The sequence below is a fragment of the Apteryx rowi genome, unplaced genomic scaffold, assembly GCF_003343035.1.
Source record: "Apteryx rowi isolate R43461 unplaced genomic scaffold, aptRow1 scaffold_43, whole genome shotgun sequence".
NCBI lineage: Eukaryota > Metazoa > Chordata > Aves > Apterygiformes > Apterygidae > Apteryx > Apteryx rowi.
The window spans coordinates 3325008-3338988 of NW_020450683.1; the positions used below are offsets into that span (position 1 = coordinate 3325008).

A 13981-nucleotide genomic window follows, 5' to 3' on the forward strand; every position below is an offset into this window, starting at 1 on the left:
AGCCCCTCCGCCGGCGGGGCCCGCCAGGCCGGCAGCGGCGCGGCCGAGGATGGGGGCGTCCGGGCCGGATCTTGCGCCCCTGAAGGCGGGCGGGGAGTGTCGCGGCGGGGCGGACACCGGCTCAGAGGGGAAGCGCTGTGCCCCCGGGGAGGGTACAGGGGCACAACAGCCAGCAGCTGAACGTCCTCATCGGTGGATTTTAATTAATAGCTTGCGTATATCGTTCGTTACGTGCAAAATATCTGCCAGTAATGCATTTGGTGTGGTGTCTGTGAAATTCGTGTCGGGTCGCGCTGTTCTCCAGCAGAACTTACGTCCCGTGTCGCTCGCAAGAACGAGGCTTCTGTTCTGCTTTTATCCGCTTTCGCTAAGTGAAAACAGGGAGCCAAAGATGACCGCTTTGTTGTTCGGAGATTCTGGAAGAGGGTTTTTATTGCAAGAGTTTCTGAAGGCTGATACTTGCTTTCAAAATCCTTCTTAAATTCATTGGCAGAATTCTGCAGAGAGAAGCAACAGTTGTTAAGCAGAATGTTCTTAAGTAAATGACACTGCAGTTCTTCTGGTCATCCGACAGTCATTAAAAAAAAGTTTTGAATGATCATAAGCTGATCATTGAAATCCTAGCGTTGATCCCTGAAATACTACTTCCTGAATGAGTTGTTTCCAAAAGTGTCTTTGATATGCCTTTTCTAAAACTGGCATTAGATAACCTAATCTAGGTGCAATTTTTTAGGGGCCAGGTCAGTTAAACATGTTGGTTCCCCTGAAACTTGGTGACTTCTCTAATGTGACTATACTACCAATTAATATTTGTGAAACTGCTCTGCTTTAGCTCAAAGTTGTGTTCACTTCCTTTTGTGTAGCTGTGGCCACCAGTTAAACGCTCTTAAGTTCTCCAAATAATATTTTGTTTGTTTGTTTTCCCTGGGATCTCCCTTTGTGAGCCTTTCTCTCTCATCAGCTCAGCTTCTCTTCCTCATAGGACAAGCCTCCGCTGTCTCATGACCAGTAGCCATCCTATCTCAGTGCTGCCTATCTCAAGGGAAACAAATGCTCTTACGGTTTTTTTCAAGGTGGGCGGGAGCACACACAACATCTGACTTAACACTACAGTAATCAATTTTTATTCCACGTTTTATAAATGCCCTTCACTGAAGCCTAGGAGGAAAATAGAAACTGATGCCTTAAACTTTTTTCCTCAGTTTGCATTTCATTCCATATGGAAAAAACAGCAAGCAAACAGTGGACACAGCAGACTTTTATTCACTCCTCTTTGGAAGCTCCATAGAGTTAGCATGTTGTGCAAACTGTATTTAAAAAAAAAAAAAAAACTGGTGGCCTGAGCTATCAAAACTATTGCTTGCAAGACTATTTTAGTAGCTAAGCGTCTAGGTCACAGGTTGAAATGTTATAAGTAATCTTTAAGTGTACAACAGCCTCTGTGTAGAAGGGTTTGCAGTGTAAAATGAAAGGGTTGGGAGACTGAAAGCTACTGACTGGCAGGGCTGTTCATGTGACTCTCCAGTTGATGTGTATGGCCCCTATCCAGAGAATCATAAAGCAAAACATTCCCTATCTCTTTCTTTAGCCTCCCAAGCCTCTTTGCTGTCGTTTTGCGTAGATTCTGTGCATTGTCGTTGGCTGAAATAACTAAGTATAGCAAACTACTAAACCTGTCTCATACCAGCACAAGAATAGAGCATCTTCTGGAGTGGAAATGGAACTAATGCAAGAATCTCAAAACAAAATGCCCCCTCCCCCCCCACACACACACTCAGCAAAGCGCAGGATGTCTAGACACTACAGAGTAGAGTCAGTGTGCTATTTGTCAATTTAACTTGATTGTGGACTTTTCTGATCTTCCAATAGACAGATTTGTGATATAAGTGTAGTCTTGCTCGCTAGAATACACACGTTCAGCTCAGTGTATAGGAAGTTGTTACACAACTCACTGTGTGAGCTAATAGGATTCTAGAAAACCAGTGTGTTCTCTGTATGCAAAAGTCAGAATCCTTGCCTATTTATTGATTAAATCATATTGCAGCTTTAGCTGAGCTTCCACTGTTGTAAGTTATTGGGCATGACTTTAAAAGAAGTGGCCAGTCTAGAAATCTGATGTTTCTTTTGCAATGTTTCATCAATTGAAGCGGCTTGCTCCAGGTTGAAAGCAGAAATTACACCAGTAGGATACAATTGAATTGGAAGTAGCTCTTGGTAATATCTAGTACTGGGTATTTCAACTTAATGTAGTTCTACAGGCAGCTGACTCAAGTTTATCCTTCTTGGTCTTGCCTGTCTCACCACTTGGAAGTGTAGGATATGATTTCATAAACAGTTTAAGCCAATCAAACATGGTACTGCTGTCAAAAGTGGTGCTCCCAGCATCTCTTTTTAGCACTACTAACAGTTGTGCAGCTGTAGAATAAAACAGATCAGCTGACCAAAAATAATATTGGGGGGGGGTGCGAGGAAAGAGAAAAAGAGGTAGATACTTTTCAGGTAGATTAACAGTTTGATGTGACTGCGTGATCATAGTGCCCACGTAAGGGAAGTGGTGGAAATGCACAGGGGGTGGAGGAGAAAGAGGGCTAGAATCTCTCTTCTGGCTACAGTATGATTTCAATTTGATGCAAGCTAACTATGAAGCATCACCATTAGTATCTGCTGTTCTCAAAAGATTAAATTTCTCCCAGTATTCCAATAAATCTTGGCTATTGTGAGTAGCTAAACTCAAATTATTTTTTAACCTGATAGCAACCCTTGGCCTTTTTTTTTGCTTAACATTTTTTTTTCTTTCTTTCTTTTTAAGAAAGCGCTAATTTAAGTAACTCTAGAATATGTGACAGTAACAACACAGCTTAGTAATAGTGTGGTTGTTCTGCAGCATTGGTAGCCCGAAATACACAAATGGCAAGGTTGATAGAAATAAACAGCTATGTTTGTTGGCCTTAATGAGATTGAGGAAGAGGAATACAAGAGCTTTAGCCACAAAGACTTGTTTTCAAGATATGTATGTCTCAAAACTTCTGTCTTTTTCTCACTTGAAACACTCGCTCTAGTAAGCTATATCAAGTCTAAGTAGGGATGTTTAAAATGCATGCTTTGCTCTAAATGCAAAGTGTAAGTGTTGTCATGCAAGCCTGAGTTAAGCAAAATGTTGAGAGAAACCCTTTGTTGTGGGGAGCTAAAAGAATATCTTCAGGAAGGAAGAAAATACACCAGAACTTTGTCCTACTCTCTTACCTTCTGATCTCTTTATCTTCAGCTGCTCAGATAAAGAATTTGATGAGCCAGCTGGGAACCAAGCAGGATTCCAGCAAGCTGCAGGAAAACTTGTAAGTATTAACTGAGCTAACACTTGTGTAGGTTCTCTTTTATTTCTCTCTCTGTTTTGAGAGCAACTGTATTACTTGCTTTGGGGAGATGCTTTACTGTATAAGTTTAATATAGTCCTACAAAACAAAATGACTAGATGTGTGAAGTAGTTTCTTAGATGTGCTAAGGTGTTTTGAACTCTGGAAAAGCCATTCAAAGCTGCTTGATAGGAATGATTAGAAACAGTATAGATTATCTAAAAAAGGAGATAAGAATAGTACATATTCCTTTACCTTATCTGTACTCTGAAGACTAGTCTTATTTTAGTAGCTTCACTTGTGATTTGGAAGGAATCTATGCCATACTAGGTACTTGGCCTTGACATAGGAGGAAAAGGGAAAACAACACGGAAGATCCATATCTGATGAAAAAGTAGCTTGTAATACAGAAGGATTTGGGTATTAGAAAGACTAGCAATTCTGTATGGCAGCCAAATTGCCAAGTATAACCTCAGGCAAGAACAGGCCCCTGGGACACAATATAGAAGATATTTAAATTGCACAGTCCAAACTCTGTCTTAGAGAGACCAGACAGGGAGTCTGTATGCCTGTGCATCTTGTATATACTTGAAAAGCATAAACAGCAAAGTATGAAAGGAATAACTTCTGGAAAACTAAAAGGAAACTTGTCAGTCAGTCATGCAACATCCCCATGTTTCTTGTAATAGCTGATTTTGGATGAGCTCATAACTTGCATTTGGAGGATGTGATCAGAACCCAATTGGGAGGGAAAGGAATTAGCTTGCCAGAGGTATTAAGTTGACTTGACCTGGATTTAATTGGTAGATTAAAGAAAGTCACTGACAGCCAAATGAATGTCTTTCCAGTTAATTTCATTATAGAGACTTGGCCCTCTTCTTTAAGGGGAGAGTGGTTGCACTCAATAAATTGTCAGATGCCATAGAAATCAATACAAAAATGCATGGGTGGCATATTCAGCTCCCGTATTACAGGTGAGCTCATACAGCAAGGTAACCTGAATACTTAGATTTGCATATCAGACTGAAGGGATGACTTTCATTCAAGCATCTTGTGCCCATTAAATACCAAAAGTCTTGATCCTTACTTTAGTATTTTGTCCCAGGAAGATTTTGTCTTCCTGGTTTACCCTATTAGTTTTTCTGTTATGTTAATAGGGTTTTTTATTAGTTTTTGGAGATCTGAGATCTCCATATTTTTATCAAATTAAATTTGACCAATGCAGTCAGAGGTTGTCAAGTGAACAATTAGTTACCAATTGGTAACATAAGCAGTTCACCCTAGAACAGTGATTATGTTCACTGAATAAAGTTGTCTCTTCCTCCCTTTAATTTTTTTGACATTGGAGGAAAAAAAATCCTTAAAGGTGTGTGTGATCTCAGAACCCCTAATTGGTCATTATTGTGAAAACTGAATTGCTCAGAAACTACTTTGGGAGAGAACCTTTGTGCAACTCTTTCTGAACCCTTATTTTAGACAACAGCTACAGCATTCTGCCAACCGACTTGCTAAAGAGACCAATGAATATCTAAAGGAACTGGGGTCTCTGCCGCTTCCTCTGTCTGCTTCTGAACAGGTATGTACACGGAATTCATCTGGAAGTTTTTTAAAAATCACTCATTTCACGGATCTAGCTTAGAGCACAGCCTCATAAAGCTTGAATTGGCACAGCTAAAGGGACAGTAGCCTTTCACAGTGGAGAAAAAGCTGTTGGAAAAGTGGGAAGACTCATTAAACTGATAACATCCTGACTGCTTGTGTGACATTTGGAAAACATCTCAAACTTTACCAGCGGCAAAATGGGTATAAAACTTACTTGCATAAGAATCAGAAGCCCTAAATGTTTGAGAAGAGCTAAGTATGCAATTCTGTATTTCTGAGTACATTTCTGAAAAATAATATTATTTATAAAGTGTCTGATCGTGTGAGGCAGTGTTTCAGGATAAGAACTCAGAGCAAACTACATGTCAGTATGAAGTGTGGTCATGCCAAATAGCTTGCGCTTGCCTGTGATGTATTAGCTGGAGGAAAAAAGCTGACTCGCTTTGCTCGTATTTGAATAAATATAGTTAGGTGATGATTATGGCTTTACCTCTTGCTGAATAGTCTTGCAGATTCCACCTTCCTATTGGAAAGGGAAGGAACAGTCCTCTGCTGTTGGAGTTTTCTTGCCTCTAAGTCACTACTACAATATCACAAAAGCAGATAAATCAATGTTGTTGTGGGATGATCTTTGGGTATGAGTCAGCAGTTGTTGTCTTAGTCTAATTCTATATTTAGAAGTTGAAATGCCAGTTGTAAGCATGGCCATGTTTTGGCTGTTTTTTCAGCAAATATTTCTCAGTTAATCTCCCTCTGGTGAGCAAAATGCTGTCATGTGCATATCACTGAATGTGTCAGTGACTCCTGAAGCCTAATCAAGGCTGTTGCACTGTCCATCCAAAATCTGCAGGAGCTCGCATGAGCATGTTGAAGAACTCATCTGGCAGAGAGGCTGTTGCTTCCAAACAGCTCAGATAGAAGCTGCAGTGTATTATAAAACTGCTATGGTGGCTTATAATAGGGAAAAAAAAATCTATTTGAAAACGCATTTATTTCCTTGGAATGGCTGTTGAATTGATACGAACTTGCTGAAGGATCAAACTGCTGCTTCGCTCTGTTGAGAGAGGGCTGTCAGGAATCTCTCTAGTGGAAAGCATAGGAATGGGCCCTAGAATTAAATGTCCTTGAGACAAGCTTTTTCACAACTTGCTGTTTCCATTAACTGGGATGTCAGAATACTAAAAGGAGGCATTCTAGGGAAGCTAAATAAGTTGATACTGTGAAATGAGGATAACCAGGGATATTGCAACTGATGCTTTTGGAGAACAGGTAAACTGAAATGGATGTCAAGACTAAGAGAGGATATTCTCTGAACAACTAATGGCAGACTTATAGTGTGATGTGACTGAGAGACAGCTCCCAAAGTTGGGGGTGATGGGTGTTAGTTCTGGAATTTTGGGACTCTTTTTAATCTTAAAAGTGTGCTTCTCTGAGGGGGTGCTGTACTCTAGGTTTCCTACATTCATAAGAAAGTTAAGGGGATTGTTGGGGGTGGCAGGGGGAGGGAGAATGGAGTGGGGAGAAAAGGTTAAGGACTGATATGTTGGCTAAATAGGGGAATGGAGGGGAAGGCATCATAGGTATCCAAAAAATACATAAGTAAATGTGATGGATTACTTCTATTCAGATCTCATTCCAGGAGTAGTGTAGAAGGCCTCTCTACTCCAGACTTAAAACCAGACTGCATCTAGAGAACTTTAGTGCTCAGAGCTATTCTGCAGTGGACAAGGCATAGAGCGTTTGGTATAACTAATGAAAATTTGGTGGTTTTTCTGTTCCCTCAAGTCCCCCAGAATGCTGGAACCAAGAGATCTCCTGAATGTCAGCTGGGTTTTTTGGTTTTGTTTTGGGGTTTTTGTTTGTTTGGTTTTTGGGAGAGAGAAAGAGCGTGCCTGGACAGTTCTATTAAGATGAATGGGAATATCTGAAGACTTGTTTTTGTTTTAATCCTTTAGCGCCAGCAGAGGTTTCAGAAAGAACGTTTAATGAATGACTTCTCTGCAGCCTTAAATAACTTCCAAGCAATACAGAGGCAAGTCTCGGAGAAGGAGAAAGAGACTGTAGCAAGGGTGAGAGCTAGCTCCCGCATCTCTGTAAGTATTTATGGGAATTCTGTAGTGATGTAGTGAATTACAAGTCTTCTCTGAGACCCTTTACTTGTCTACCAACTTTGTAGCTATCTACTGAACCATTACTGGGTACAGATGGGGTCTTGGTGCATTAATTTTACCATTCCAGATGCTATAAGTACTGGACGTTCATTTCAATGTGCTGCTTGTCAGTGTTAGTAGATGAGGGAATCCTGGCTGTTACAAATCTTGTGGATGACAAGAGAGGGGAAGTCAAAGTATAGCTAATAGCTAAGTATTGCAAACCGTTCTTTGACAGATGTCAGCCCTAGGCTATAAAATTTAGGAGGTCAGCTGGAAGTTTACCATACCTTGAACTACATCTGAAGTCTCACACTCTTTTTTTGTTATTATTATTTTCTTACAGCTCCTGTCCTGCCAGTATCCCTAATGTACATTCAAACTGTCTTCCTATTCTGTTTTGACCAGTGGCTACTAAGAATTCATAATAAAAAGGCCAGTGAGAGCATTTCTCTCCCCTTGCTTTGGGGCTTTGTGTTAGGTACATATTCTTAACTTCCACAAGGGAACACAGTTATCATTTGCTTAATTCTTAAGAACATAATCCCTAGTTTAAGAATCATAAGAACTCAGATTTTTCTTATACATGGAGAAAGGAAGTGACAGACAATGCCAACTGATCTGAGGAAACAGACTAGCTTTTCTAGCTCTCAATTGCTTCTTATTTGCAGAGACATGAAAATTAAAAGCTGAAGTGACAGTGGCATTCTCAAAGAATTCTCTGAACAGTATGCTCCTTTGTCTTCAAGATGCTGCTATTGATTTTGCTAGTTATGCTAGTAGTCTGCAAGATTAATAACACTTTTTTTCTCTTCCAGGCTGATGAGCGATTCAGAGAAGAACAGCTGGTCTCATTTGATAGGTAACAAGTACTTGCACACTTGATGTGCACATAATCACTCTTACCTATGTATAACTAAAACTACTGTGGCAAAATATATTAATGTAACTCAGGGCAAGGCTTCATTAGCCAAATGCAAAGCAAAAAGATTTGAAATGCAATTATTACAGTACTTGCAATATACAATGTAAAAAATTAACTGCATATAACAGTATTTTCTTGGGCACTTCCAACATTCACTGACAGACTAAACACAGAACATGCACAACAAGCCAACGTTACTTTAACGTGTCAGAGAGTTGTAGGGCTTATGCAGTAATTGTGTGCCTGCATAGAAGCTAGGTTGAAAAATAGTATATGAACTGTATGGTACGAGTAAAGTGAACTCAAGGCACCTGAAAAATATCTCTGACTACTGTGTCAACTTTTACTGTATGTTTGTTTGAGAAATCCTGGGTGAAATATGTTGGCCCTATGTGTATATACCCTTTAATTTTCTAAATCAAGAGACCTAGCTTCCATGTCTCATCCATCCACCCTCTACCTCCAAACTGAGCTTTATCTGCTCAGCTTCTTGTGGTGCACCCCCTCCCCCTTAGTAGCCCCATGCCTCCACATGCGGAGTCAGAAGTGAAAACCCCACACTGCTGGATTATACAGATGCTGTGATGAGTTTGAAGGCCTTGCTTCCCAAAGCAAGGGGAGCCAAGCGGGTACTTATTAATGCAGAGGCTCTTAGCTCTTTGAGAGGTAGTGGCGCACAGCAGCTGTTCCACGTTTGATATTGCTCTTGCATGCTACATGTCAGAAACTTTTGCCTTAAATATTTGAAAACCCTACTGTCATCTCAGAGCTGAGTTTCTGGATGTGTCAGCTGTTTCTGATGTCATCTAGCTTATCTTCATTTCTTTTGGCACTTTGAGCCTTTGAAACTTACTGTTTAATGGTGTGTACTCAACAGGCATACTGTAACCTTACAGTGCTTTCCAGTACACTTCCCTTTCTTAAGAAGAGGACAGCATTATCCTTGAAGAATTTTTTATGCTAAATATATAGGTGACCTTGTGTTATAGGTACTGCCTTTGCTGTAATTAATGTGTAACTTGTGCAGTGGTTTTGAACTTACTCTGAGCTCCCAATGCCAGATAGCAAGTGGGAATCTTTGCATCTATATTCCTGTCTAGTGTTTTTGCAGTTTAATAGTGTTGTGCTCGTAGGCTGTTCTCTATCAAGACTTTCACCCATGATTTCTCCCTTCTTGGGGGGATGGTGAGAGGAAAGAAAGATGTTGGCGTATTTAAAAAAAAAAAAAAAAAACACACCACTGGAATATTAAGGTTTCTTTTATAATGTAATAGATAATGGTCATATCTTAGACTATCCTATGCGTGAGCTGCTTCCCAGTTTCTTCGCTGAGTTGTTGGAATAGCCTTGTGCAAGACCTGCTTTTCCTGATCTCTCCCTATTTTTCATTTGTTCTGACTGTAACTGTTGCCACTAATTAGTCTCATCTCTGTATACAATTGCAATACTAGGAACCCCCAGAAACCTGGCAGGGGGAGGGGTTGTTCTGGTAGGAAATTTTTCAAGTTTAACTCACTGGCAGTTTGGTATAACATGGGTGTGGATATATCTACCCTCAGAGAAACAGGCTTTTTCCTTCTTTCTCTTTCTAGTGGTGAAGAATGGAATCAAATGCAGTCTCAGGAAGAAGATGTGGCAATAACTGAACAGGACCTTGAACTTATTAAAGAGAGAGAAACAGCAATCAGGCAATTAGAGGTGAACAGGAGATCCTGCACAGTTAACAGTGCTAGGAGCTAAGCTAAAGATGTCACACAGTGCTAACTAATGGGATGGGCTAAAGAAATCTGAGAGGAGAGGAAAAAAGCTTCTTGTAGAGAGGCTTGATGCCCAGATCTGTCTTCCCAACTTCTTTTGAAGAAGACTAGGTACATTTTCATTCAGGGTTGATTTGTGATCCGTCAGAGATGGTAGTAGGAGCAATTCATGTGAAAATGTGCATCTCAATTCCATGCTGTGCTAATTGCTAGTGTGCTGAAACAAACACTGAGTAGCAGGAATATTGTAGGCTTCTGTGTTAATCCTCAGCTCCATAGATGGTAGCATAGTCACCTCAGTCAACGAATGATGGTATCTGTTATATTATTTTGAGCAATGGTTGTAAGAGAGACTAAGAATGAGATTTAGCAAAATTGTAACCAGTGGTTGTTATAACTTGTCAAACTCTTGCCTTCAGGCAGACATTTTGGATGTCAATCAGATATTTAAGGATTTAGCCATGATGATTCATGACCAAGGAGATATGATTGGTAAGTGCATATGGATAATAGAAAGTTTGTTTATCTCAACTACATATTCTGTCTGATTTGGTTTTCATATATTTTGTATAAAAATGATCATATCACATATCTGATTTTTAACACGAAAGCTCTGAATTCTCTTACAAAGAATGCTCTTATTTTTCTGTAGACAGCATAGAGGCAAATGTGGAAAGTGCAGAAGTCCATGTGGAAAGAGCCAGTGAGCAGTTACAGAGGGCTGCCTCTTATCAGGTACATTCTGTATGCTTTGCATTAATGTCAACATATATCTGTGCAATATGGTACAGGCATAACAAGACACTTAGTGAGGACTGCAGCACACCAAACAAGTTCTTAAAAACAGCTTGCGCAAGCTGGCACTCCCACAAAGCTGTACTGTAAGGAATAAATAAAACACTTGAGAAACACAATATTGAAATGAGCCTTCTAATGCAGAGGATATGAAATTAGTTTGTTCCTTCATGTGGGTGTGCTCAGTGAGTTTAAGTGCCTAGCTTTGCCATTCTCAGGAGGTAGCAGAACAGTTAAACAAGAACAAATTCTCATGTTATACCCATCTTGTAAGCATACCAGTCGAGATCATACTCCACAGAACTTTGTGTAAACACTGATGTGTAAAAATTCATATACAGACTTGGGAAATTTCTGCTTACCAGGATTTGCAGCATCTTTCTAACTGCTCAGTTACCATCCCTTGGTCTGTCCTGTAAGTCCCATCAACTCTCTTAAGCAGCAGTGACAGCCACTGCAGACGCCTTTGTTTATGATATTTAGTGTTTTCTTGTATACTCCTTTCCTGATTGTCCTTGCAGGTTCAGATTCAGTGAAGGAATGAGGGTGCTCAGTCAGTCAGTTCGGTATGGAGTTTTACTGCTGGGACTTCAGAACAATATACAAGATAGGAAATTGGACTTTCTCAAGCTGTTGAGTGGGGAGATACTGGAAGGCAATAAAACTCCTGCGCTGTTTAGCGGGGAAGGAAAGTAGCTTTTGCCAGCTGGCAGCATATGGTATCATTGTCTCTTTCCTTGGGTTCCACTATAAAGTGAAGCTTCAAGGTATGATAAAGCCAAGTCTGGCAGATATTGGACATATATTGGACATATTCTTCTGGACAGAGGAGGAAGTGACCTTATATAGTTAACCTCAAATCCTTAGATAAAAGTATTCTGTATATATGGACAGATTGTAACTTCCTGTGATGATTAAAAGTGATCAAAGCTGTAAAATCCAAGTACCATAACTGTTTATCAAAGCTTTTAAACTGTAGAAATGCAATACTATCTCCATGCCAGCTCCAGGTGATCAAGGAGAGATTGTATCAGAGAACTAGTTAGCAGTTATTACTTGTCTTAGCTGGAAAATCCAACTAGCTAGAGGTGGTTAGTTTTCCTTTGAAGCTATGGTGGCCTACCTTAGTATGAAAAGCATGTGCTAGATGTTGTAAAGTTCTCTTTTTATAGTCAACTTGAGTGGAAACTTGTATTTTCCTTGAGAGAAGCAAGACTTGTCACAGTCAAATTTTGACCTAATTGCACCTCTTAGACTATGCTGAAACTGAAAACGGCTAGCTGAAAGATCAGGCAGTTTAAAGAATGCTTAAGCAGTGTAGTCTGTACACTTTTACTTCTCTTGAAAAAGGATGGGTACAAAGTTTTAATCCACTGAAATGAATAACGTTAGCTGGTAAACTTGCTTATCCTCCTGTCATCTTTTCCTGGTGTCAATGGCTTTTTTTCTTCTTCTTTCATTAGAAGAAATCCCGTAAGAAGATCTGTATCCTGATTCTTTGTCTTGCTGTGGCTTCTCTAATCTTAGGACTTGTTATCTGGCGGACAATAAAATGAAATTTTCACATGGAACCTAGTCTCATTGCGGAGAGCAATTCTCATTCCCCCAGAGCGAACAGGCTGACTAGTCTCAGAAATGAATTGACCACCTTGAGAGACCAGAAGCCAGAACTTCTTCTAGTAATAGATATTAGCAACTAATGTGCAGATAACTAGTATATGGAATTAGTGAACCATGGAGACAGTATTTATCAGTTTATATACAAATTATATTGTTTTATGTAACTAAGATCTTGTGTTTTTTCTTTCTGTAATGTATTATTCCCTGTCCCAAATGTATACTGAAGTGTGATCAATAATTGGAGATGTCTTGTTTTTTTGACAAGTGGCACAATTTTAATATTTTGTATGTATAGGTAACTTTGGACTGGAATAAGAATGATGCTCAAAGAGGGCACAGTACAGACTTGCATTACCTTAATCCAGCAGTTTCTAAAGTCTCCAGTGTCTGCCCCATGGTTTAATTAGTCTCCAGGTGACCATAGTTCTAAACTCTCTTAGAGAAAGATACCACTACAGATTTGAAAGGTAAGAAGTAGGCATGGATGACCACAGTTGGAACCACTAGTGTGCTTAGTAACTGGTCAGTTTAGCCATGAGACTTGTAACTGTTTTATTAATGTTTGAGCACAGTTGGTGGTTTGTGGAGTGTTTTTTTTTTTTTGGGGGGGGGGGGGTCTTCAAATGCAGCATTTGTGAGGACAGAACACCTTTGACTTAGGATAATCTAACAATGCAACTTCCTTGGAAAACTAGCTGGTGGTTTATTATTGGGCAAATAAAACTCTTCCAATGCTGATTCTCGAGCACTAGAAATATTAAGGTGCACAAAATCCATATTGAGTAGAGGGGAAAAAAAAATTTAGCTGCTCACTCCTAATTGCTTTTTAGAAGCTTTTAGGGAGAAAATTGTGCAAAGATGAGAAAATGGGCACCTAAATTTACAAGCTAGCAAAATAGATGAGTATTACCTGAAATGCTGCTTCTAAAGAAGTACTCTTGGAAGCTCACTTGTAGTGTACCAGTGAATATTATGTATTGCTTGTGAGCATCTGATATTTTCCGTTGTTTATGAAATAGAAAGTGCAGAACTTGGCTGAGTGAAGTGCTAGGTTTTTAAGAATGTTTGAGGATGTGTGTGGAAATGAGAAAGATCTCTAGTTCCCATTAATGTCTAGCTAGTAGAGCTGGATGGAACGCAGCAGCCACTCCCCACTCTGATGTAGCTCTGAACTGACATGCACTGAGGGAACAGTAATCTGTCCAAAGCCCATCAGTGTGGTAAATGCCGCATACTGATCCATTTTGTATTTAATCCTTATTTGATGTCTCCTGTATAATAAAGTAAATGTGAAAGCTGGGAAGGGAGTGTTCTCCCAATTGCACAGTGGTTTGCACTATTGCTCCATCATTCCATCTAATAACTGTCAATAAACACTTTTAAAAGCCTCTATCGTGTTCTTTCTCTTGCTATTTAGACACTGGCACAAGTATTTGTTTGCAACTGCCTCTCTTTGCAATCAGTGCAGAAGATTCTTTATATCAGCATCAGTGGTGTTTCCTCCATTTTTTAGTTCTACAATCCCTGACTTTTCTTAAGCTAACCTAGATGAAAACACTGACTTCCATATGGACGTATACAAAACTCCTGTGCAGAAATCCTGTCCAATAACTAATCATAGAAAGATGAATCTGGCTTCCTTGAACGTTGATTGGTAAACTTGGAATATTTGCCAACTGCTGGGACTCGAAGTCTTTGCTGAGCCTGTACTGTTGAACCTGACTCCAAAGCCAGGGAACTGAGTATGCACTGTTCTGCTCCTTATTTAAAATACTCTTC

General features: G+C 39.8%; 1 protein-coding gene across 2 annotated transcripts; it reads left to right on the forward strand.

Annotated features, from left to right (window-relative positions):
* The first annotated feature begins 3236 nt into the window (after positions 1–3236).
* STX12 (syntaxin 12) lies at positions 3237–13592 on the forward strand. 2 transcript variants are annotated; one of them, XM_026076348.1, is made up of 8 exons: positions 3237–3335; positions 4830–4929; positions 6911–7048; positions 7924–7967; positions 9623–9728; positions 10207–10279; positions 10440–10522; positions 12046–13592. In XM_026076348.1, exons 1-8 carry the CDS (start codon positions 3286–3288, stop codon positions 12136–12138), a joined length of 687 nt encoding a protein of 228 aa, XP_025932133.1. In that variant the 5' UTR covers positions 3237–3285; the 3' UTR covers positions 12139–13592. The 2 variants fall into 2 exon arrangements, with proteins under 2 accessions (XP_025932133.1, XP_025932134.1); XM_026076349.1 differs by having other exon boundaries at positions 12110–13592.
* The last annotated feature ends 389 nt before the right edge of the window (positions 13593–13981 follow it).